Raw genomic sequence first — 23,222 nt, 5'->3', positions numbered from 1 at the left:
AGAAAAAAAGTGTAAAAAAAATATATTTGATTAAAGTTGATTCTAAGTTTTATTAAAAATGCATTTACTTTATTTTAAAAAATCCGCAATTACTTTTTGGGCAACCCAATACTTTCTTTTAAAAAAATCCGCAATTACTTTTTAGGCAACCCAATACATATAAAGAAAGATAAATAAATTTATTTCTATAGAAAAAATAGATCCAATTAAAAAAAAACAAGGTATATTTCGGTTCCTACCACATTTAAATTATATGTTGGAAACCTGTGTAAAATGTCAGCCAATTCGAATAAGAATTGCGCCCTTTGGGGGCTCAAGAATTGAAATAGAGAGATCGATTTATATGGGAGCTATATGAGGCTACAGACCTATTCAGACCATAATAAACCATTGATGGTCATGAGAGGAGGTCAAGGAGGATCGTACAAAATTTCAGGCAAATCGGATAATAATTGCGACCTCTAGAGGCTCAAGAAGTCAAGATCCCAGATCGGTTTATATGGCAGTTATATCAGGTTATGGACTGATTTAAACTATACTTGGCACAGTTGTTGAATAACATAACAAAATACTTCGTGCAAAATTTCACTCAAAGCGGATAAGAATTGCGCCCTCTAGTGGCTCAAGAAGTCAAGATTCAAGATCGGTTTATATGGCAGCTATATCAGGTTATTGACCGATTTAAACCATACTTGGCACAGTTGTTGGATATCATAACAAAACACGTCGTGCAAAATTGCATTCCAATTGGGTAAGAATTGCGCCCTCTAGAGGCTCAAGAAGTCAAGACCCAAGATCGGTTTATATGGCAGCTATATCAAAACATGGACCTATATGGCCCATTTCCAATCCCAACCGATCTACACTAACAAGAAGTATTTGTGCAAAATTTCAAGCGGCTAACTTTACTCCATCGAAAGTTAGCGTGCTTTCGACAGACAGACGGACGGACGGACAGGCAGACGGACGGACAGACGGACGGACGGACATGGCTAGATCGACATAAAATGTCACGACGATCAAGAATATATATACTTTATGGGGTCTCAGACGAATATTTCGAGTAGTTACAAACAGAATGACGAAATTAGTATACCCCCATCCTATGGTGGAGGTTATAAAAATTTAACCAAATATTCTATAGAAATAAAATTTTGAACAACATTTCTATACACAAAAAAAAATATTTGCTAAAAATTTTTCAATTAAAAAATGTTTTGATTTAAATATTTTTATACACACCACCATAGAATAGGGGGTATATTCGTTTAGTCATTCCGTTTGCAACACATCGAAATATCAGTTTCCGACCCTACAAATCTATCTGTTTCCGTCCGTCTGTTGTAAACACTCTACAGTCTTCAAAAATTGAGATATTGAGCTGAAATTTGGCAAAGATAAGTCTTTTTGATGCACAATGGTTAAGTTCTTGAACGGGCCAAATCGGACCATATTTGGATATAGCTGCTATATAGACCAATCTACCGGTAAAGGGTCTAATGCGTATAAATGCTTTATTTTTTATCCGATTTTGCTGAAATTTGAAACAGTGAGTAGTTTTAGGCCTCCCAATATAGGACCCAAATATGGTTTAGATCGGACTATATTTATATATAGCTGCCATTTGGACCCATCTCCCGATAAAGGGTCATAAAAGCTTAATTTATAAACCGATTTCGCTGAAATTTTAACAAGTGTGTAGGTTTAGGCCTCCCGACAACTGACCCATATAGGGTTCAGATCGGACTACATTTAGATATAAGCTGCCATATGCACCGATCTCCCGATAAAGAGTCTGAAGCCCATAAAAGCTTTATTTTTTATCCGATTTCGATGAAATTTGAAACAGTGAGTAGTTTAAGGCCTCGTAACATTCGGCCTGAATTTGGTTCAGATCGGACGATATTTGGATATAGCTGCCATAAAGACCGATCTCCCGATAAAGGGTCTAAAGCACAGAAAAGCTTTATTTTTCATCCGATTTCGATGAAATTTGAAACAGTGAGTAGTTTAAGGCCTCGAAACATTTGAACTGAATTTGGTTCAGATCGGACTATATTTAGATATAGCTGCCATATAGACTGATCTGCCGATAAAGGGTCTGAAGCACATAAAAGCTTTATTTTCTATCCGATTTCGCTGAAATTTGAAACAGTGAGTAGTTTTAGGCCTCGTAACATTTGACATGAATATGGTTCATGTCGGACGATATTTAGATATAGCTGCCATATATACCAATCTCCCGATAAAGTGTCTGAAGCCGATAAAAGCTTAATTTTTTAACTGATTTTACTGAAATTTCAAACAGTGAGTAGTTTTAGGTCTCCCAACATTCGGCTTGAATTTGGTTCAAATCAGCCTCCGGACATCACCCTCAGATATGAGCCAGATCAGACTATATTTAGATATAGCTGCCATATTGACCGATCTCTCGATAAAGGGTCTGAAGTTCATAAAAGCTTTATTTATTACCCGATTTGAAACAGTGAGTTGTTTTAAGCCTTCCGACTTCCGCCTCAAATATGTTTCAGATCGAACTATATTTAGATATAGCTGCCATATAGACCGATCTGCCGATTAAGGGTCTGAAGCTCATAAAAGCTTTATTTATTACCCGATTTCAGTGAAATTTTAAATAGTGAGTTGTTTTAAGCCTCCCGACATCCGACCCAAAATATGAGTCAGATCAGACTATACAGATATGGTTGTCATATAGACCGATCTTCCAATTTTGGATCTTAATCCCAAAGGCAGATTTATTGTCTGAAAATGTTACTTGTTTACGAGTTCTCGGGACCTGAATAAAATACGATCGAGACCAGCCCCTATTAAAGTATAACTACCGATATATTAGTGGAATTATAATTAAATAGGATGATTACTATATCCTTGTTTACTTTGGTCCAGATCGGTCCAGATTTGGTTAAGGCCTAAAGTAATCAAAACAAATAAAAGTAATCCAGAAAAAGTAGCATACAATTTTTTTCTTTGCAGACTTGTGTACTCAAAACAGCAGATTTTGTTAGTTGAAATACCAGTATGAAATGTTTGCTAATACAGCAGCCCTAAGTTTGCTGAAACAGCCGTAATGTCTGTTTTCCCATTTTCAGCAGATAAAAACAGCTGTTTTAGCAAAAATTTTTGCTGTTTTGAATAACAAATTTGTTTGAGTATACAAATACGATTCGATCTGGCCCATACTTGGTATGGTAAGGTGTCCAATGCAAATCCACCAACCAAATTTTAGCGAAATAGGGTAGTAAATCCTAAATCAAGTTATTACTTTATCAAAACTATTGTAATAGGATTCAATGTCGCCAATATCACCGAAATCAATACTCAATATACGGGCCAGTCTGTGTTAATGAAGAATATAGGCGACATATGAACCACGAGCTGTATGAGCTGTATGACGACGATGGCATAGTTACACGCATCCAAATACAACGGCTGCGTCGGCTAGGTCATGTCGTCAGAATGAATGAAGAAGCTCCAGCAAAGAAGTCTTTTGAAGGCAAACACGCAAACCGGGAAGACCAAAAGCCCGATGGAAAGATCATGTGATGGGAGAATGAGCGCAGAATATTTGAACTATGGCTATTATTTTTAAAGGCTATAGCGTGATTTCAACAGAAAGACATACGTGCATGGCTAAATCGCCTATGAATATTACGATGTATTGGGTTGCCCGAAAAGTAATTGCGGATTTTTTAAAAGAAAGTAAATGCATTTTTAATAAAACTTAGAATGAACTTTAATCAAATATACTTTTTTACACTTTTTTCTAAAGCAAGCTAAAAGTAACAGCTGATAACTGACAGAAGAAAGAATGCAATTACAGAGTAACAAGCTGTGAAAAAATTTGTTAACGCCGACTATATGAAAAATCGACAATTACTTTTTGGGCAACCCAATATATTGTGAAGGGTTGGAAATTGATAGTTCGAAGTGTTGCAAATCGAATGACAAAATGAATATTCCCATGATTATTGGGTATAAAATATATACCTCATTTTCTTCCTTATGTAGTATTTGGTTTTGGTAGTTTTTTTTTAATTTCGGTAGAAAAATATTTTCTGGAGTGTTTATCTAAATCGGATAAGATTTACTCCTTTTAGAGTTCAAGAAGTCGACTCTGTAGATCGATTTATAAGCGTATTGGATCTATATCCTTTTATGGACCGATTTTTAATCCCAACCGACATTTCAACAATAAGTAAATATTTGTGAAAAATTTCAGGCGGCTAGCTTTGCTTAGTGTACTTTCAACACACAAACGGCCTGGGCTAGACGGACTTAAAATTCCATGGCGATCAAAAAGATATATATATATATATATATATATATATATATATATATATATATATATATATATATATATATATATATATATATATATATATATATATATATATATTTATATGTTTTATAGGGTTTGAGGATAATATTTCGAGATGTTAGAAGCGTGGTGGGGTATCATAACTTCCGTTTTGAGTAATTTAGAAGATCGGACTGTATGGGAACTATGCCAAGTTATTAGAGCATATCGTCGCCTAAAATGCCCAAAGTCGTAACCCTCAAAAAATAAAAAATCGGATTTTGATTGAATCTGGTACACAAGCCTAAAATACATGCTACAACATTTTGAGCTCCTAAGTTCAAAACCAACGATTTTATTGATGTGAAGAAATCAATATTTTGCTTTTCCTCTAAAGTTATGATAATGAGGGTTACGTCTTTGGGCAATTTAGGTGACGATATATGTATGGGCTTCTCCGAACTTAACCTGCCTGGTCAAAAAATATATGTGAAAAGTTTCAACTTAATATCTCATTATTGAACAAACCAACGGACATTTCGGTTTGTTACAAGCAAAATGAATAAAACTGTTAAAAACTTTTTGGGAAATTTAAAAAGCACTATGTAAATTTTTATGGGTAATTGTCTACAACATCTGCCTAACTTTTTCAGATTTGCAATATGACATTCTTCCCTATCCAAGGCTATTTAGGCCTCGTCGTAAGAACTATTTGTTCCAGCTTCAATGGTATATTGTGCCCTCTTAATTGTTACATATAAGTTTTTGTAAATCCAAATCCAAACAATTCCATCAGAAGCCAGCAATTATCATTGGCAGCGAAAGTATGGGACATGGGAAATCGTCAAGGTGTGCAAAATGGTCCAATGTAAGAAAGACTATGTGTTTGTCTGTCCGTTTTTCTCAAAGTCTTCTTAACCTTTACAGTGAAATATTGCTCAGCTGCCAAGGAACAAAAAATCCATACCATAAAAATCTTTGCAACTTAAAACGCAATTGTTTTTTTTTACATCTGAGAACAACAACACACAATGCCAAACGGTGGTGGTGTGGTGTAGCGATGACTGTGCTGAGGACAAAACGCAATTTCTTGTTATCTTATGATAGGCAAGGAAACAAAAATCCTCCCTAGAAGATGGTGATTTGATTTGAGTGTGACAATAGACAACGCCAATGGTTCCCTTCTCAGTTAGCTGTATGTACATACCTACATACATACATATATACATTTATGAAGTTTGTCGTTACCATTAGTGGGTAAATAAATTCTTCAAATTCGGGGTTCATGCAGCTTTTACCTCAACGTCTTGTTGAGTTACCTTTAGGAGAATATCCGAATGTACATGTTCCACCACTTTCATGCAGTTGGAATGGGTGTCTGATAATTACGCGTTATTTTGATTCAACGGAAAAATAAGTATGCTTCACCTTTTATTTGCGCATGTGCAGCAAGCCCCTATATACGAGCATTTTATCCTCGGTTATGCTTTCCAACAGTTCCCAAAACAACAATTGCTCTTTCCTACTATCGAATAATGCGGGTAACATACAGTTGATACACACATGTAACACCGAGTGCCATTCACCTTTCCGGTTCTTGTTTATATATGTTTTTTTTTTGTATAAAAATATTTTTATACAAAAAAAAATCTTTACAAATATTTCAAAGAAATCTGGTTGTAGTAAAAGAGATCAGTTAAACGTTTTTAGAAATAAAATTTCAATATTTGATTTTTAAAGAAATTTTTGAAACCGTTTAAATCTCTCTGAAGGCCTTTTGACAAAGCCAATGGCCAATCATCGACCAATTTGGTGGTCTGCAGAACTGCATAGAAAAATAAAGACTCAAATTTGACCGATTAAACATGGTATCGATCTTTTCAAACAATATGTTAATTGCTTTAATTATTTTAGATCTAGAAATTCGATATTTCTTATCACGACAAGTGATTGGTAAACAAGGCATACGTTGAGCATATTTTTAATTGTACGAATTAAATTTCCCTTTCAAACATATGTAATGCGAAAAGAAGTGCGAATGTGTCAAATATATGCCTAGCTTCTATCACATACTACTAAGTTCGGCAGGGCCGAATCTTGGGAACCCACCACCATGGATTCGGCTAAAATATGGGGCTATATCAGGTTATAGACAGAATTAGACCGTACTTTCCGCAGTTAATGAGAGTCATAACAGAACACTATGTGCCAAATCGGACAAAAATTGCGGCCTCCAGGGGCTTAAGAAGTAAAATCGGGAGATCGGTTTATATGGCAGCTATATCAGGATATGGACCGATTTGGGCTGTACTTGGCACAGTTGTTGAAAGTCATAAAAGAACATTACGTGCAAAAATTAGGGTTTCGTGGGGCTCAAGAAGTCAAATCGGGAGATCGGTTTATATGGCAGCTATATACGGTTATAGACCGATTTAGACCGTACTTGGCACAGTTATTGAGAGTCATAACAGAACACTATTTGCAAAATTTCAACCAAATAGGTCAAAAAATTGAGGCTTACAGGGGCTCAAGAAGTGAAATTGGGAGATCGGTTTATATGGGAGCTATATCAGGTTCTGGACCGATTTAGGCTGTACTTAGCACATATTTTGGAAGTCAAGACAGAATACTATGAGCAAAATTTCAGTCAAATCGGAAGCTTCCAGGGGCTCAAGAAGTCAAATCGGGAGATTGGTTTATATGGGGGCTATATCAGATCCCTGACCGCTTTGGACCTTACTTCACACATTTGTTGGAAATGGTAGCAGAACACTATGTGCAAAATTTCAGCCAAATCGGATGAAAATTGTGGCTTACAGGCGCTCAAGAAGTCAAATCGGGTGATCGGTTTATATGGGAGCTATATCAGACTATAGATCGATTCGGACCGTACTTGGCACAGTTGCTCGAAGTAATAACACAACATTATGTGCAAAATTTCAGCCAAATTGAACGCAAATTGCGGCTTCCAGGGGCTTAAGAAGTCAAATCGGGAGATCGGTTTATATAGGAGCTATATCCAAATCTGAATCGATATGGCCATGGACAAAATTTCAAGCGCCTCGACCGCTATCGTGATTTCGACAGCCGAACGAACGGGCATGTTTAGATCGACTCAAGATGTCGAGACGATCAAGAATATATATACTTTATGGGGTCCTAGATCAATATTTCGAGATGTTACAAACGGAATGACTAGATTAGTATTCCCCTATCCTATGGTGGTGGGTATAAAAATGGCAAATAAATGGTTTATTGAGTTAATAACCACTTTAATTGGATTTTTGAGTTTATAATAAATCCAAATTGCAAAATTGTTAATCAATAATACAAATTCCTTTATAGGTACGATTTCAACAAATTTTTTAGTTGTTGGTACAAATTTCTTAATTGAACATAGTCTTTCTTTCTTTCTTAACAGAGCACGCATTTTGATAATAAAATTGAATAATTTACAAGCGTTGTTCTTTTGTTAGACGATTCACGGTTAAATTATAGACCAAACTGAAGATGTTTAACAGTGAAACAAAACACGAAACGTGCGTGAGCTGTTTAACCCGTGTTGCCAAAAATATAATAGCTAAAAAATGACCCTTTATTTAGCTTATGGCATAACAGATAGATATTTCAAGTTTTTACACCCAATTTTATGGAGGGTATAAAACAAACGCATAGTTTTACAAGGCCGAATCAAGGGTACGCACCAACGCCGATTTAAAAAGGTGGTCTCACGCGAATAGCTGTAAACAGCCGGCTAGGTTTGACGGTATTAAGATGCCAGATTTTTCTTTGCATTCTCTTTGTTGTCATCTTCTTTCTCGCATATTCTCTGATCATGTACGCACACGTATTCACACACGAACACAAATTTCTTTGTATGTGTTGTCAAAACGCCAATCAACTTGATGGTAAGATGGGGGATGACACCATATGATTTGTGGTTGTTGTACAAATTTGGATCACATTTAATTGCTTCGCCATGGCATCACAGTTGCTGTTTTTGAAATTACTTATAACATATCTTAACGTGTAATGGCAGCTTAAATAATACAAACCATTTACTTTCTATTGATTTACCTTGGTATAGTACTTGTCATATATCTTTCGTGTGCCCCCACCATAAGTTTTAATACAAAAGGTCGGAACGTTTTTTGATTTTTTCGTACTTTGACGTTTGTTTATGCCTTAAATCACGGTAAATAAGCAAACACTTTCGGAAATGGTAGTTTGGTAAATTTCATAACTCATAAATTGTGCAAAATGTTCAACGATACAAAATAAAAATGCTTGTGTATTTAATGGATAAAATAATAAGAAACTTGTATTGTTAATGTTAATTTAACCCCTCGCTGTGCATTGGATTTTGTTGGTTTCGTTGACGTGGTAGTTGTGTGTTTTATTTATCAAATCAGGGGCGTGCTACTATATTTGCGAAATTTGTGTTTTGAAAATTGATATACCGAATTGCAAATTTTTTGCATTAGTGCTTCTAGAAATTAATTTTAATATTACTCCCCTACTTTAAATATAACCTATTAATCGAGTTTTGGGGTTTCTGCCACTAAGGGTTGGTATTCTATTCAGCTTTCGATTAATTCGCGAGCGAAATTTGACATCCGTTCAAAGTTTTTGCTTCCATAACAAAACACATTTCTTTATATGCACTTATTGTTTTCTCTATTTTATATATTGGGTTGCCCAAAAAGTAATTCCGAGTTTTTTAAAAGAAAGTAAATCCATTTTTAATAAAACGTAGAATGAACTTTAATCAAATATACTTTTTTTACACTTTTATTCTAAAGCAAGCTAAAAGTAACAGCTGATAACTGACAGAAGAAAGAATGCAATTACAGAGTCACAAGCTGTGAAAAAATTTGTCAACGCCGACTATATGAAAAATCCGCAATTACTTTTTGGGCAACCCAATACTTTCACTCACATAAATAAGAAAAAACGAATCACTGAAACCAATAAAACAAACAAAAATGATGCCGGCAATAGTTTTAAGTGTTGCCATTTTTCTCGCTATAAGAAGAATACTACAGTTTTTTACGTTTTTTTTTTTTTTTTGTATGGAGTTTGACAGCATTCCGCCTGAAAAGCTGAACAGAATACTCAGCTTAAATGACGAAATTATAACTGCACTGTAACTGTTACACATGCTGCCGTGTAGCCATTAAAGGGTTAAGGTATTACATCTCAACAGCTGAGTATTCCATGCTACTCATCAACTGTTGAAACGAGTGGGAAATGGGGGTGTTCGTTTGTTGTCGTCTGTGAAAAAAAGAAAACCCGAGATAAGCACAAATAGCATACAAGATTAAATAAAATACCGGTGAATACAATTGCGACAAGTAACAACTTTTCCATAGCATTGCACTCAGTGATATGGAATCACTTCAATCTATCAGAAATCCACAAAACTTGAAATAAAACAAACAAAAGCCGTGGCGTAGGTTTTGACTTGTTACCGCTTACTGTTGTGGTATTGTGTATGTCTTGCCCGCTCCCAGAAACCAAAGAGTCCAAACACACAAAAGATACCAGTCAACTTGCTAATGAATCAGTTATTACTCGCCTGCCAAAGCGAACGGTTGTTTTAGCTTTTGCCTCTTTCATTTCCAATACTCCGAATTCCGAGCACAGTACATTTGTGACATTTTCATTCCATTCCTCAGCCATCATGATTGACTACGTTGAATTGAACACACGTCTGCAGCAGGTGGGTCAGGAGCATTTGCTCAAATTTTGGGATGAGCTCAACGAAAATGAGCGACACCAATTGGAGCAAGATATATCGGAATTGGATTTGAATGAGCTGAAATTATATTTCGATCGTGCCACAACATCGTTATCGCAAAACGGCCTCAAACTGGACGATCGTCTACAGCCATTACCCGAGGACAAACTACTTAGTATTTCCCGATCGCCTGAGGAGCTTTTGGCCAGTTACCGCGATGAGGGCTTGAGGCAAATATCTATGGGCCATGTTGCCGTTTTACTTATGGCAGGTGGACAAGGTAAGTTACAAATTACAACAATAGATTCTAAGTACATTCACCTCAAACTGAAAAAATAATAAAGTATCGGTCGGATTGTTGCAACGAAAAAACTAAGAAAAATAACCGTATAAATATGCATGGTTGTGCTTTGTATTTTAATTTATTTTCAAGTCACGCCTCAATAAATTCCAATCTTGTTTTATAAAGCATTACACAAAGACTTGTCAGCATAAAGTGGTCGGTCGGGAGATAAGTTCCTTTCTAAAAGCCTTGAACCTTCTTGCAATTTACTATCAATACTACACACTAGTTCAGAAAATGCATCGACCCCAAGTATGGAATGCAGAAGTGAGTGCTGGTAAAGCCATCTACTGCTTGATGTTTCTATTTCACACCATAAACGTCTGCTACGGCAGCTCGCCATGCTAGTCGCTCACTCTTTTGGTTTGCGCTCAACGAAGTGCGGTAATTAGTTTTCACTTTCTTTGTATTGTGACATGAGAAGCATTATTTGAAATGTGTGCTTATTTACGAACCACTTTTCTATCTCCTATATTACCACAATATCGATCATTATCGAAAAATATTTTTACACTTAAAATCAATCAAAATGTCAAACAAAGATAAAACATGACTAACAACATATAAAAACAAGAAAAACTACAGTAGGTTAAGTCGAGTCGAACGATAAATACTCTGCTAAACTGTTTTTTGCCGCGAATTAAATAATTTTATGTACTGTGATCAACTGAGAGGAGGAGGCCAAACCAATGGCAGCCGGTTATTCACACCGGATTGACCCGATGGAGTCCTTTAACGGCAAGGGCTGCCGCCTCAGTGTACAACACACTGCTACAACAACAACAGGAGGAGGAGGCCATTGTGGCGCATAGTATCCGCCTACGACGTCGAACGCTAGGTCGAATTCCAGTGAGAACATCAGAAACCATGTTATCGGTTGTTACAAAAGATGGCATGAGTCCTGCAGACAAGTAAGTCGCCCAACGGTATGTACGCCTATAACGCTTGACTCTTGAATCAGAACGCTGTGTTGAAATGGGGAAAAATCCCCTCATAAAGCTGGCGACATTTGTGAGCACTCAGCGCTGCAAGATTCTTTACGAAATCATTCAACAGCACTGTGGTATACTCTCTTATAATACCGGCACGGTATAGCTGTGAGCACCACACAGGCTGAGAGGTCGGGTGGCACCGGCTCTTGCACAAATGCTGAGTTCCTATGATGCTCGATATGACAAGGCGAGCTATTGGCGCCTTTAAATAACCAATGGCCACCCTGTTCCCGCGGCAATTATCTTATAATTGAGCTCGAAATGAGAATCGAACAGCAACCATTATTATGAGAGAAATCTTCCCGCTGTTCATTAATGTCCAGTATTACATTTTTTGCATATTGCATTTTGTATTTATACCTTGAGATGTTACAAACGAAATAACGTATTTAGTATACATCCAATAAATGCTGGAGTCTATAAAAACTCTGCTTTTATTGAGATAAGCAATTTGAATTCCAGTTCTGTGTTTTGTTCAAACTTAGTTGCCGCTTGGTACCATCAACAGCTAAAGAAACAAGTTTTAAAGGTCAAATGAAATTGAAACTGAAGCAATTTTTTGTGTAAACAACTTTTTTTGATAACTGTCCTCCCCGCAATGAAAACATGTTTTATATGTCTTCTTCTTTTTGTTTTAGGAACCAGATTAGGGTTTGCCTACCCCAAAGGGATGTATGATGTTGGCTTGCAGTCTGGAAAGACACTTTTCCGCCTACAAGCTGAACGTATTATAAAGCTGGAAGAATTGGCATTTGACGCAACTGGCAAACAGGGCACCATTACTTGGTATATTATGACTTCGGAGCATACCATACAACCAACACTGGACTATCTGGAAGGCAATAACTATTTTGGCCTTAAGAAGGAAAACGTTGTTTTGTTTAAGCAAGGATCATTGCCTTGCTTCGAATACGATGGTAAAATCATACTTGACCAAAAGCATCGCATTGCCAGAGCCCCGGATGGCAATGGAGGAATATATCGTGCCATGAAGAGCCAAGGAATTTTGGATGATCTAGCCAAACGAGGCATTTTGTATTTGCATGCCCACAGTGTAGATAATATTTTAATAAGGGTAGCTGATCCGGTGTTTGTTGGCTATTGTGCCCAAGAGAATGCCGAATGTGCTGCAAAAGTGGTCGAAAAGTCGTCCCCCACAGAGGCTGTGGGTGTTGTGGCAATCGTTGATGGCAAATATCAAGTGGTGGAATACAGTGAAATATCATCTAAGACTGCCGAAATGCGCAATGCCGACGGGCGGCTGACGTTTAGTGCCGGCAACATATGTAACCACTTCTTTACCACTGCTTTTTTGCATAAAATTGGTTCGACGTACGAACAAGAACTGAAGCTACATGTAGCTAAAAAGAAAATTCCTTTCATCGACAACTCAGGAAAGAGAATTACGCCTGAAAATCCCAATGGTATTAAAATCGAAAAATTTGTCTTTGATGTTTTTGAATTTGCCCAGAAGTTTGTGGCAATGGAAGTTCCGCGCGACGAAGAGTTTAGTGCTTTAAAAAATGCCGACTCCGCCGGCAAAGATTGTCCATCGACGGCACGCAATGACCTATATCGTTTACACAAGAAATTTGTTGAAGCTGCCGGAGGCATTGTGCATGGCGAGGAGTGCGAAATATCCCCCTTTGTTAGCTATGCGGGCGAAAATTTGGCACCTTTGGTCCAAGGAAAATCATTTACGACACCCTTATATTTATGCAGTAATCGCGAGAACTCTGCCCATTTGTAAATAAAAATGGTGTATGTTGTAAGCCTTGCTTCAAGAGCAATCCCAGTTACTTAAAATTCCATATATACTTAAATTTTGTTTTCGTTAAATTGTTTTCCTGAAAAATCAAACAAGCAAAAACAATAACTCATGTGCAATCTCCCTCGTTTGATGTTATTTTGTCCTTATTACATTTAAGTAAAAAAAAAGAAACTATATTGTATCATATTAAGCCCATTTGTACATTATCACTTGTTAAAACTTATAAATAAAATTTAAATCATAATCGAATACAAAATGTTAGTTATTGCACAATTGTAATTTGGCTATATCTCCCCACTCAAATACCATGGATGTTATTACCTCAGTCAACTACTTTTGGCCAAGTTGAAGAATTTCCACGGATTTTATTTTTCATGATTTCATGGATTCCATGGCTTTCTGGAGGTTAATAAGTGCCGAAGATATTATCCCATATTGGAATAATGTTCTCCAATTTTCCTCTACGGGCTTTCTCAAAAACAATTCCAAATCTAACGTGTCATTCTGGTTTGGCAGGAAGGGTAAGCTGGAGATGGAAAGGCGTGGCAGTGCTGACTGTATCGAAAGTCTTTGATAGGTAAGGAGGACCGTCCTATAGCACACATAGGCTGATTTGCGACATCGGATAACATGTGCGTTCATGGCGTGTAAAGCAATATACTTACCCGAGGTGGGAAAGATTCTCCCTTTAAAGTTGTAATATGGAGCACCTCCATCAGGAAAAAGGAACCTTTCCGCGCGAAGACACAATTATATATCTGTGGAAATATGACAAAACCCGATAACTCTAAATTTTAAAAGCAGTCGAAAAAAAGCGTTATGTGGCCTACAAAACTTTTTCACCAGTATTCACAAAACTTATAAGAAATCCGCCAAATAAACCTATTTCAAATCTTCATCAAGTTTTTTTAATACCGGTGAAAAAGTCAGATTGTTTATAAATTTAATAAATGTTAATAGAAAGATAACATCATTACCTTCTTTTAACATTTGCCTAAATTTATAAACAAAAAAGTTTTGTGGCAATATGACAAAACCCTATAACTCGAATTGTAGGGATTGTCAAATTTCCAGAGATATAACCTAAGCAGTATCTACTGGGCTGGTTTCAAAGTAGCCATTCATCTCTAAATAGGCAGCCATTGAAGGTTGGTTTCTCATCTACAGCCGAGCAGCCGGAGGTTCATATGCAATGGGCTCCGCTGCCCATAGCATATGAAGAAGTTAACATCCGAAAGACCATTGATGTAGCTTGCTTGTTAGCTACTAGCAGGTTAAGTTAGGTTGAAAAGAGGGTGAAGATATTAATCCGCCCCATGCCACTATGGACATACACCTAAGCCAATAATCGGCTTGTTGTGCGCTCTAAAAACTATAAAGTAACCTCTAAAAAGAAAATTTTAAGTTAGGAATTCCGTGCTACTTACAAAATCCTTAATTATTTTCAATACCACACCCCTAAGTTGGTTTATGTCTGGTATTGTGTCTCCACCTAAGTGCCGATATCTGTTAGACGCGAAAGCCGGGCAATGACAAAGGAAATGCTCCAACGTCTCATCATCTTCCCTGCATGCCCTACATATGTTATAACTTGCCGCACCGATTTTACATAAGTGAGCTCGTAGTCCTATGTGTCCCGTTATGACACCAATAGCTATACTGACCTCCTTCTTACTTTCTTTCAGTAATCGCCTCGTCTTCTCACGATTTGGATCCCCCCATAGGATTTTCGCCGTCCTACCGACCGTTTCGCTGTTCCACAATGTTGCATGCGCATTCGTCGCCCACTCCCTCGGCGTCGACCCAAAAGGCTTCGGGTTAACAAGTTTATTGACGGCAGTCCTCTGGCCTTCACCGCCAAATCGCCCTTTCATTTCCCCTTACTCCGTTATGGCCGGGCACCCATCCTCAGAGAAGGCGTTAATTTCCTTCTTACACTGCAAGACTGTTCGTGACCTTACCGTCCTGGTTGTTATTGCCCTTATGGCAATTTTACTGTCGGTAAATATGTTCACCCTCGCGTCGAGAGAAAATAACAAATAAGAGAATGCAAACAAAAATCTTAAAGTACGTTTAAACACGGTTGACACTGCCCTTTAAATCCGGATTTAAAGGCTCCATCATCTGTTGTCCATTTATGAAATCAGCTGACGGAAACCTTAAATCAGGATTTAATGACCAGTGTAAACGGGGTTTAACATTGGCCACTCCGGACTTATGGCCTTTTCAAAATTTAAGTGCTAAATCCTGTGTTTTTTTTGCAGGTTTTACCATAAAAAAATAAATCCCATTTTTGCAGAATTTATTTTTAAATCCCAAATAAACCCGATTTCACGGTTGAATAATCGATAAAAGTACCAAAATATGCACCCGTTTTCAAGAATTGTGTATGGTTGTGTGTGATATACACATTCATCATGGCGAAACAATTACAGGTGGTCTCATTTACACAACAACCACAAAACATATGGTGCAATCCGCCATGTTGGCATCAAGCTGATCGAAGTTTTGCCAACACAAACAAAGAAATTTGTGTGCGTGTGTGTATACATGAGTAGAGAATATGCGAGAAAGGAGAATGCAAACAAAAATCTGTCATTTTAATACTGTCAAACCTGGCCGACTGTGAACAACTGTTCGAGTAAGAACGCCTTTATAAATTCGCCTTGATACGATTCATAATTTTTGCTATCACACTAGTATGCATGACATAATTACCAGGTAGGGTACCGTAAACAGCTGAGTATAATTTTTTCTCGCGAAGTGCACTATCTGTCAACAAATTTTGGTTGTGTGTGTGCGTATTATAGTTAAGAACTTTAACACATAAACAACGAAAAATGGCGCGAACTAGTAACATACACAAAATCCGAGTTGCTGTAATCACTGATTTTGACAGATAGTGCACTCAATATATTTTTGTTGGACAACTGCCACCAACTGTAAATGAATATATCCAGTATGTTATTTTTGTATGACATGTATGACATAACCCAGGATGCACTTATAAAATGTAGTCATGCGAACAGCTGAGTACAATTTTTTTTTTTATTTTTGTTTTGATTTTGTAGTAAATCTAAATGTCAAAGGCTTGATAACACAGCTGTGATTTTTATCTAAAATCTTAAAAATAATTTTTATTTGATCTGATATCCACACATAAGCAACAAAACAGTGTTATAATCATGAAAATACAAATATAAAACACATTTGATGAAGATAAGTTGTAAAACAAAGTATTTTTTTATTTTGTAATCACTTTTTGCCACTCAAGGTAGTTTCGTTAGGGGTAAGGTTTTGTTGTTGTTCTAATTACCCTACCTCTAATTTTATCATGGATATAACCTAAAAATGCGAGAAAAAGCTGATTTTTTATGACTGGAAACTTTTAAAGTTGTGAAAACAATTTAACTTAGGGTGGCTTCCATTCAAATTACAACAAAAACAGCATTTCTTTATGTTTTTGACGGAAAGAATAACAGTGTTCTGCTCTAATCGCAAAAATAACAGTGCTATTTTGAAAAGTGATTTTCGTTTGTTATTTTTATTCGTATCACACTATGTGTGCAACTTTAAAAATAGCAAAATTTGATATGTCATAAGACAGGACATGTAGTGTGATGGCACCTTAAAGCTACAGGACATGTAGTGTGATGGCACTTTCTGTATATATAAGACTTGTTTTATGTACGTCGAATACGAATAGAGTTCTTATCGGAATGTATTCTCATTTGTATTGTACTTTGTTTACATTCATTAAGGTCGTCAAATCTGACGACTGAAAATGACATCAAATAGGAGAAAACGTAAACAAAAAATGAATATAAAACGAGAACAAGTTGACATCCCAAATGCTAAGTACTGCCAAAAATTAAAGAAATCACGCAATCATCTGTTAACAGCCGGCCAGGTTTGACTGAATTAAGATGTCAGATTATTATTTGCATTCACTTTGTTATTATCTTCTTTCTCGCATATTCTATGATCATGAACGCACAAGCACACAAATTTCTTTGTGTGTGTTGGCAAACGTCGATCAGCTTGAAGGTGGTTGTTGAACAAATTCGGACCACCTTTCACTTTTTCGCCATGGGCTTAACCTAAGGGCTGGTATTTTATGCTGCTTTCAGAATAGTAGAGGAAATCTTTAATTGTTCCGCGAGCGGAATTTGACAGTTGTGTTTTGTTTTTATTTTTATACCAAAAGACGTTTTCATCTGCACTTACGGTTTTATTATTTTTTTTCGCAAATAAACAAAATAAAAAAAAAACGAATCATTGAAACCAATAAAACAAAAATGATGCCGACAATTATGTCAAACGTTGCCACTAAAATTTCTTTCTGCCATTTTCCTCACTATAAACAGTGTACTGCTATTTCACCTATTTTTCTCCAGCGTTTCACCGAGGTTTTTTATATAAAGTTTGACAGCTTTCCGCCTAAAAAGCTGAACAGAATATTCAGCTTTATTCAGTGAATCCTGTGTGTACATGTGACGCATACACCTTAGTTTTCACCAACACTGTTACAATGACCATGCATCATATGTGTCATATAAACTCCGCATTACTAGAAATGAAGTAGACCTTACATACATATACGGTCTTTGATTCCGTTGATCGGTTGACCGTCACTTCCGTTAGAGAGAAAGAGAGTGAATCCTGATGTCCCTTTCGCACATACCCCTATTGGCCCGTTGCTTCCCACTACTTTCGTTAAAGGGAGAGAGTGGGTCAGTCCTGTTGTCCCTGTCGGATAGACCACCTTTTTTATATCCCCATCGTATGATGGGTATAATAACTTGTAGCATGTTGGGAAAAATGCTAACCCTGAGTGTGCTGCCATATGTCAAATGACGTGCCGTATTTCTCTTTGATTACTGTCATTTTGACATCTCATCCGTCGTATTTGACGATTTGACGTGTCCGACGTGTTCAGTTGTCTCAAACTGTTGTACGGTCCCATTGACGCGAGATCTTTTGGGAACATTTCTTCACTTTTTACTGAGACTGACTGACTGGTGTTTTAACTGACTGTTTAACTGTATAGCCATCAGTTCATCAGAATATAATAAAAAGAATAAATCAGTACCAAACAGAAAAACAACAACCTAACCATGGGAAGTAAGTAAACAAGTGCAACATGGTGAAATATTACAAAAATATTCGGTTAATTAATAAAATATTATGACTATGAAGTGCCGGAGTGTTCATACACATGAATTTGCTTACGTATACAGTGCTAAGAGAGAGATAAGTGCTCTATTGAGACACCGGTGGTGGTCTTAATATTCCAAAACTGGGGATAAATTCATTTTGCAAATCCTGGGAAACACTTTCAATGCGTTTCCCCACCTGTATTTGCTGACGTGTAAACTAATGTTCGATTTTCTTTGCCTTCCACAGTCAAATTCCTCGAAGTCATCAAACCTTTTTGCAGTATACTGCCGGAAATTGCCAAACCCGAACGCAAGGTAAGTCCAAATATTAGGAAAATATTGTAAAATAATGTCAGTTTTATTAATGAAATTCCAAGAAATCACTGTTGTAGGAAGAAAAAGTCAAATTAAAAGCCGCCCAATTGTTAGTTCCCCCTGCTTCTTTTGCTCCACCCTTCAAGGCCTATTCGCAAAAGCCAACTTTCTTTTTGTCCCCAATATATTAGAGAGAACTAGCCACGCAAGCAGGCATGTGCTCTTCCCATTAGATATTTTAAAGCTTGCGGCCTTTAAAATTTCCCAATAAATAGCAACATTTTTTATTTTAAGAAATAATGGATAAATTGGATAAATATTAAAAGTTCGTCGGCATATTGTAAAATATAGAGATTTGATTTTATACTCTTTGCTCCGTTTTAGCTCTCATTCTTATTTGACATTTTTCTTCCATGCCATTTGACGTTTGTTTTTTTGACGTATTAACGTGTCCATTACAAGCCGAATGCGTGTTCGGTTCGATTCGGCTCTTAGTTTTATTTATTTTGTTATTGGATTGTTGTTGTTATTGCTATTGCTAATGTTGTTTGCTTACGTAGCGCAGAAGGGGCGCACAAGTCAAGAGGTGGTTCATAAACATCGCTTTGGGCTTATTGTACTGAAAGCGGAATTTTTTAATGTTTCCTATCTTGGGTTAAGGAAGCTACCCCAATCAATTTATTTTACCGACTTTTGATGTAAAAAATATTGCGTTAACTTTCTATATCGATGGCTTAATCTAAAATTTTACGGATTTTATTATGCTGTTTTCCTTCTCCTGCAAAGAAACAACAAATCGAGTTAGCCATGGGTATGAATAGAGTAATGGAACTGAATAACTTCTTAGGTAAAGGGAAACAAAATAACTGTTACTATGATAAAATACCTTTTTCCATAGCCTTAAACACCAATATGTTTAAGTACCAAAAATACTCAAGACCCAAATTCCAAATACTTAAGTCGTGTATATTATTATAAGTTTACTTTTATCCAAAGATTCAGTTAGATTCCCATCTCAGAACTTCGAATAGGTTTACTGTTTTAGATATGGTTCTTTTAAGTCGAAAGACTCATTTGTAAATTACGATGATGTCAGACCGTCGTTTAAATTGTAGAAGTTATTTCTTTATATTTTGGTACTATTAAAGTATTCATGACAACTAATTATTTAATTGTTTGTTGCTTGTCTTTTAGATCCAATTCAGAGAGAAAGTGCTATGGACTGCCATAACGCTCTTCATCTTTTTGGTATGCTGTCAAATCCCTCTGTTCGGCATCATGAGCTCAGACTCGGCTGATCCCTTCTATTGGATACGTGTCATTTTGGCCTCAAATCGTGGTACCCTCATGGAATTGGGTATATCCCCCATTGTCACATCTGGCTTGATCATGCAATTGTTGGCTGGTGCCAAAATCATTGAAGTTGGTGATACTCCTAAGGATCGCGCTTTGTTCAATGGTGCTCAAAAGTTGTTTGGCATGGTGATCACCATTGGTCAGGCCATTGTTTATGTTATGACTGGCATGTATGGTGACCCATCAGAAATTGGTGCTGGCGTTTGTTTATTGATCATCATCCAGCTGTTTGCCGCCGGTTTGATTGTGTTGCTTTTGGATGAACTGTTGCAGAAGGGCTATGGCTTGGGTTCTGGTATTTCTCTCTTCATTGCCACCAACATTTGCGAAACTATTGTGTGGAAGGCCTTCTCTCCCACCACCGTCACCACAGGACGTGGCACTGAATTTGAAGGTGCCGTCATTGCTCTCTTCCATTTGATGGCAACTCGCAACGATAAGGTGCGCGCTTTGCGTGAAGCTTTCTACCGTCAAAATTTGCCCAACTTGATGAACTTGTTGGCTACCGTTCTTGTTTTCGCTGTTGTCATCTACTTCCAAGGTTTCCGTGTGGATTTGCCCATCAAGTCTGCCCGTTATCGTGGTCAATATAGCAGCTACCCCATCAAGCTTTTCTACACCTCCAATATCCCTATTATCCTGCAATCTGCCCTTGTATCGAACTTGTATGTCATCTCGCAGATGTTGGCTGTGAAATTCCAAGGCAACTTCTTTATCAACTTGCTCGGTGTTTGGGCTGATGTTGGTGGTGGCGGCCCAGCTCGTTCCTATCCCATTGGTGGTCTGTGTTACTATCTATCGCCTCCTGAAAGTGTGGGCCATATCTTAACAGATCCAATTCATGCAATTCTGTACATTATCTTTATGTTGGGCTCTTGCGCTTTCTTCTCTAAGACATGGATTGATGTATCTGGAAGCTCTGCCAAGGATGTAAGTTTTTTGCAGAAAACGAAACGAATGAATTTAATTTGAATTTAAATTTTCATTGATTTCTTTCTTTTTTTAGGTTGCTAAACAACTAAAAGAACAACACATGGTTATGCGTGGCCATCGTGAAAATTCTATGATCCATGAACTAAATCGTTATATTCCCACCGCTGCTGCTTTCGGTGGTCTTTGCATTGGCGCTCTGTCCGTTTTGGCCGATTTCTTGGGTGCCATCGGTTCTGGCACCGGTATTCTTTTGGCCGTCACTATCATCTATCAATACTTTGAAATCTTCGTTAAGGAACAATCCGAAATGGGTGGTATGGGAACGCTGCTGTTCTAAGCATATCCATATACAGCTTAAAGCAAAGTGTGTGTGTATATGTTTGTATGTTTAGATTTGTAAGAACAATCCGAAACATTTTACGCTTCGGATTTTTATAAACATTTCTCTGTAACAATTAATTTAACAACAACTTAAAGATGTGGAGAGGTGGCCAGGTGACTAAAGGGGAAATGTTTGCTTATTATTTCTAAATTTTCTTAGAGATTGTCATAACGAGATTTATTCTTATCATTCTTATCACCGACCGGGTTCTCTGCACTCAATCGTGACTTAACGTTAACGATGCGCTCTTACGAAGCGACGATAAAGGATTTTTGTGCTCTTGTCTAAAGAAGCGCATGAAAATACAACCGTATCCTTTGTATATTCCACTAATTTATTTGAGATGTCATTTCATCGAAATCGATTCAACTGTCTCCATCTACGCATGAAAATATATCATTGAATTTACGTTTGTTTTTGTACTGTTAAGTTAAAATTTACACAAATAAAACCCAAACAAAACTGTTGATACTATTTTTACAGTGGAAAATAAGAGTTGTTGCTTTTTTTTTTGTTTGTTTTGGCATCCCCAGGCGGTTGAGAAATTTCGAAAATTTTCAGCAGACATCGTGGTTGGCGTTCATCACCTCTTACATCGAATTCCCCTATCACCTCAAACGCGAAACGAAACAAAACACCTTTTAACAGACAGAGAGAAAGAAAATTCCACCTTTTTAGTAATAATTTTTATACTATTGAAAATAAGAGACATCCTCCTTCTTCCTTCCATAAACACAAGAATTCGTTTCGTATACTTTTAGATATGTTGATTTTCCAAACCCAATTCTTAGTTTAATGTGCTTTAATAATTTTTTACCATAGGTACATCATACTGAATACAACAAACGAGACTTATTGACTTTAGTTTGTCTTTGATAGTATTTCTAAAATTGCTCCACTTTCTTCCGGACTTTTAAGACTGCCTCTGGTTTGGTTACCTTTAATTTTAATGTTTTCATTTCAGAAAGGAAGAATGCCGAGTATTTTTGGAGATAGTATTAAGAACGAAAATTTAGTTTATTTACAGACATAAAATGATTATGAAATTATTAAAGTTAATGAGAAAAACTCAATTCACAAAGAAGCAACTCTAAAATTGTAACAATAACTTATGAAAATAAAATAAAAAAAAAGTGTAAAAATTCTGTAAAAAAAACACTCTTATTATTGTAGACTAAGTAACAACAAAAAATTACTAAGGGCTCCATTCGGCGAGCATCAACATGGATTTCGAAGACTGCATAGCGCAACAACAACCGCACACATTTGCCGTGGCTTTAATCAGCCCATGTGATGCGACGGTCCTCGTGGCACTGGACCTGTCCATCGCATTCGACACGATCAACCATGCCAAATTATTTGAGGACGGCATAGAGATCGTTTCATATGCGGACGATTGTACGATCATGGCATCAGGCCCCCACTCATTGTTGACATCTGCGATAGGTTGAACATCTACCTGAACGAACTTACCTTATATTTCGCTGCAAGATATCTGTCACCAAATCTTCAGCCACATTGTTCACTACAAATATGCGTGAGGAGAAATGATTCCAACCATCAAGTGTCCCAAAATACTTGGAGTCACATTTAACAGCTCTTACACATTCTCCCCACATGCCGCAGCAATTTGCGATAAAGTCAAAAGTAGAAACAAGGTCCTCAAGTCACTTGCTGCCAGCACTTGGGGTGCAGACAAAGAAACCTTGTGGACCACGTACAAAGCAATTGGCCTGTGGTAAGTAAGGCAAGCAATAGGGTCTGTGGTAAGTTATGCAGCGCCAGTGTGGTTTCGTCAACTTTATGACACGCAGTGGAATATTATTCAGATCTGTACGAATGCCGCTCCGAAGTGCGACGGGCTGTTTCCTCAGTTCTCATGTGGACCACCTCCATCAGGAGACAAAGATCCT

The 23,222-nt window shown here is 37.1% G+C and overlaps 2 protein-coding genes and 1 long non-coding RNA gene across 6 annotated transcripts; 2 read left to right on the top strand and 1 right to left on the bottom strand.

Annotated features, from left to right (window-relative positions):
• Window positions 1-8,450: 8,450 nt before the first annotated feature.
• On the top strand, window positions 8,451-13,333 carry LOC106085865 (UDP-N-acetylhexosamine pyrophosphorylase). 3 transcript variants are annotated; one of them, XM_013250426.2, is made up of 3 exons: window positions 8,451-8,548; window positions 9,997-10,338; window positions 12,032-13,333. In XM_013250426.2, exons 2-3 carry the CDS (start codon window positions 10,002-10,004, stop codon window positions 13,141-13,143), a joined length of 1,449 nt encoding a protein of 482 aa, XP_013105880.2. In that variant the 5' UTR covers window positions 8,451-8,548; window positions 9,997-10,001; the 3' UTR covers window positions 13,144-13,333. The 3 variants fall into 3 exon arrangements, with proteins under 3 accessions (XP_013105880.2, XP_013105954.2, XP_013105801.2); XM_013250500.2 differs by having other exon boundaries at window positions 8,457-8,513; XM_013250347.2 differs by lacking the exon at window positions 8,451-8,548 and having other exon boundaries at window positions 9,565-10,338.
• Window positions 13,334-13,340: 7 nt separating this feature from the next.
• LOC106086119 (uncharacterized) lies at window positions 13,341-15,247 on the bottom strand. Of its 2 annotated transcripts, XR_009397662.1 has the most exons (4): window positions 14,592-15,247; window positions 14,142-14,536; window positions 13,830-13,922; window positions 13,341-13,772 (listed from the first exon to the last, which is right to left on the bottom strand). It is a non-coding gene; the product is annotated as an uncharacterized LOC106086119 (long non-coding RNA). The 2 variants fall into 2 exon arrangements; XR_001221086.2 differs by having other exon boundaries at window positions 13,830-14,536.
• A 2,835-nt stretch (window positions 15,248-18,082) lies between these two features.
• On the top strand, window positions 18,083-21,802 carry LOC106086171 (protein transport protein Sec61 subunit alpha). Its single transcript, XM_013250760.2, has 4 exons — window positions 18,083-18,288; window positions 18,571-18,638; window positions 19,833-20,924; window positions 21,001-21,802. The coding sequence occupies exons 1-4, from the start codon at window positions 18,282-18,284 to the stop codon at window positions 21,262-21,264; spliced, it is 1,431 nt and encodes a 476-aa protein (XP_013106214.1). The 5' UTR covers window positions 18,083-18,281; the 3' UTR covers window positions 21,265-21,802.
• Window positions 21,803-23,222: the final 1,420 nt, after the last annotated feature.

This window comes from Stomoxys calcitrans, chromosome 3 (genome assembly GCF_963082655.1).
Source record: "Stomoxys calcitrans chromosome 3, idStoCalc2.1, whole genome shotgun sequence".
Taxonomy (NCBI): Eukaryota; Metazoa; Arthropoda; class Insecta; order Diptera; family Muscidae; genus Stomoxys; species Stomoxys calcitrans.
The sequence above is the reverse complement of the archived record's forward strand: the minus strand, read 5'-3'. Positions and strand labels throughout refer to the sequence as shown.

What these genes read in the sequence shown, in the direction of transcription:
- LOC106086171 (XM_013250760.2), top strand. An exon ending in TTGCCAAACCCGAACGCAAG is followed by an intron (nt 18,639 to 19,832) that starts GTAAGTCCAAAT and finishes CTTGTCTTTTAG; the next exon opens with ATCCAATTCAGAGAGAAAGT. An exon ending in CTGGAAGCTCTGCCAAGGAT is followed by an intron (nt 20,925 to 21,000) that starts GTAAGTTTTTTG and finishes TTCTTTTTTTAG; the next exon opens with GTTGCTAAACAACTAAAAGA.
- LOC106085865 (XM_013250347.2), top strand. Translation starts at nt 9,813, where the DNA reads ATGTCTTGCCCGCTCCCAGAAACCAAAGAGTCCAAACACACAAAAGAT. An exon ending in ACTTATGGCAGGTGGACAAG is followed by an intron (nt 10,339 to 12,031) that starts GTAAGTTACAAA and finishes TTTTTGTTTTAG; the next exon opens with GAACCAGATTAGGGTTTGCC.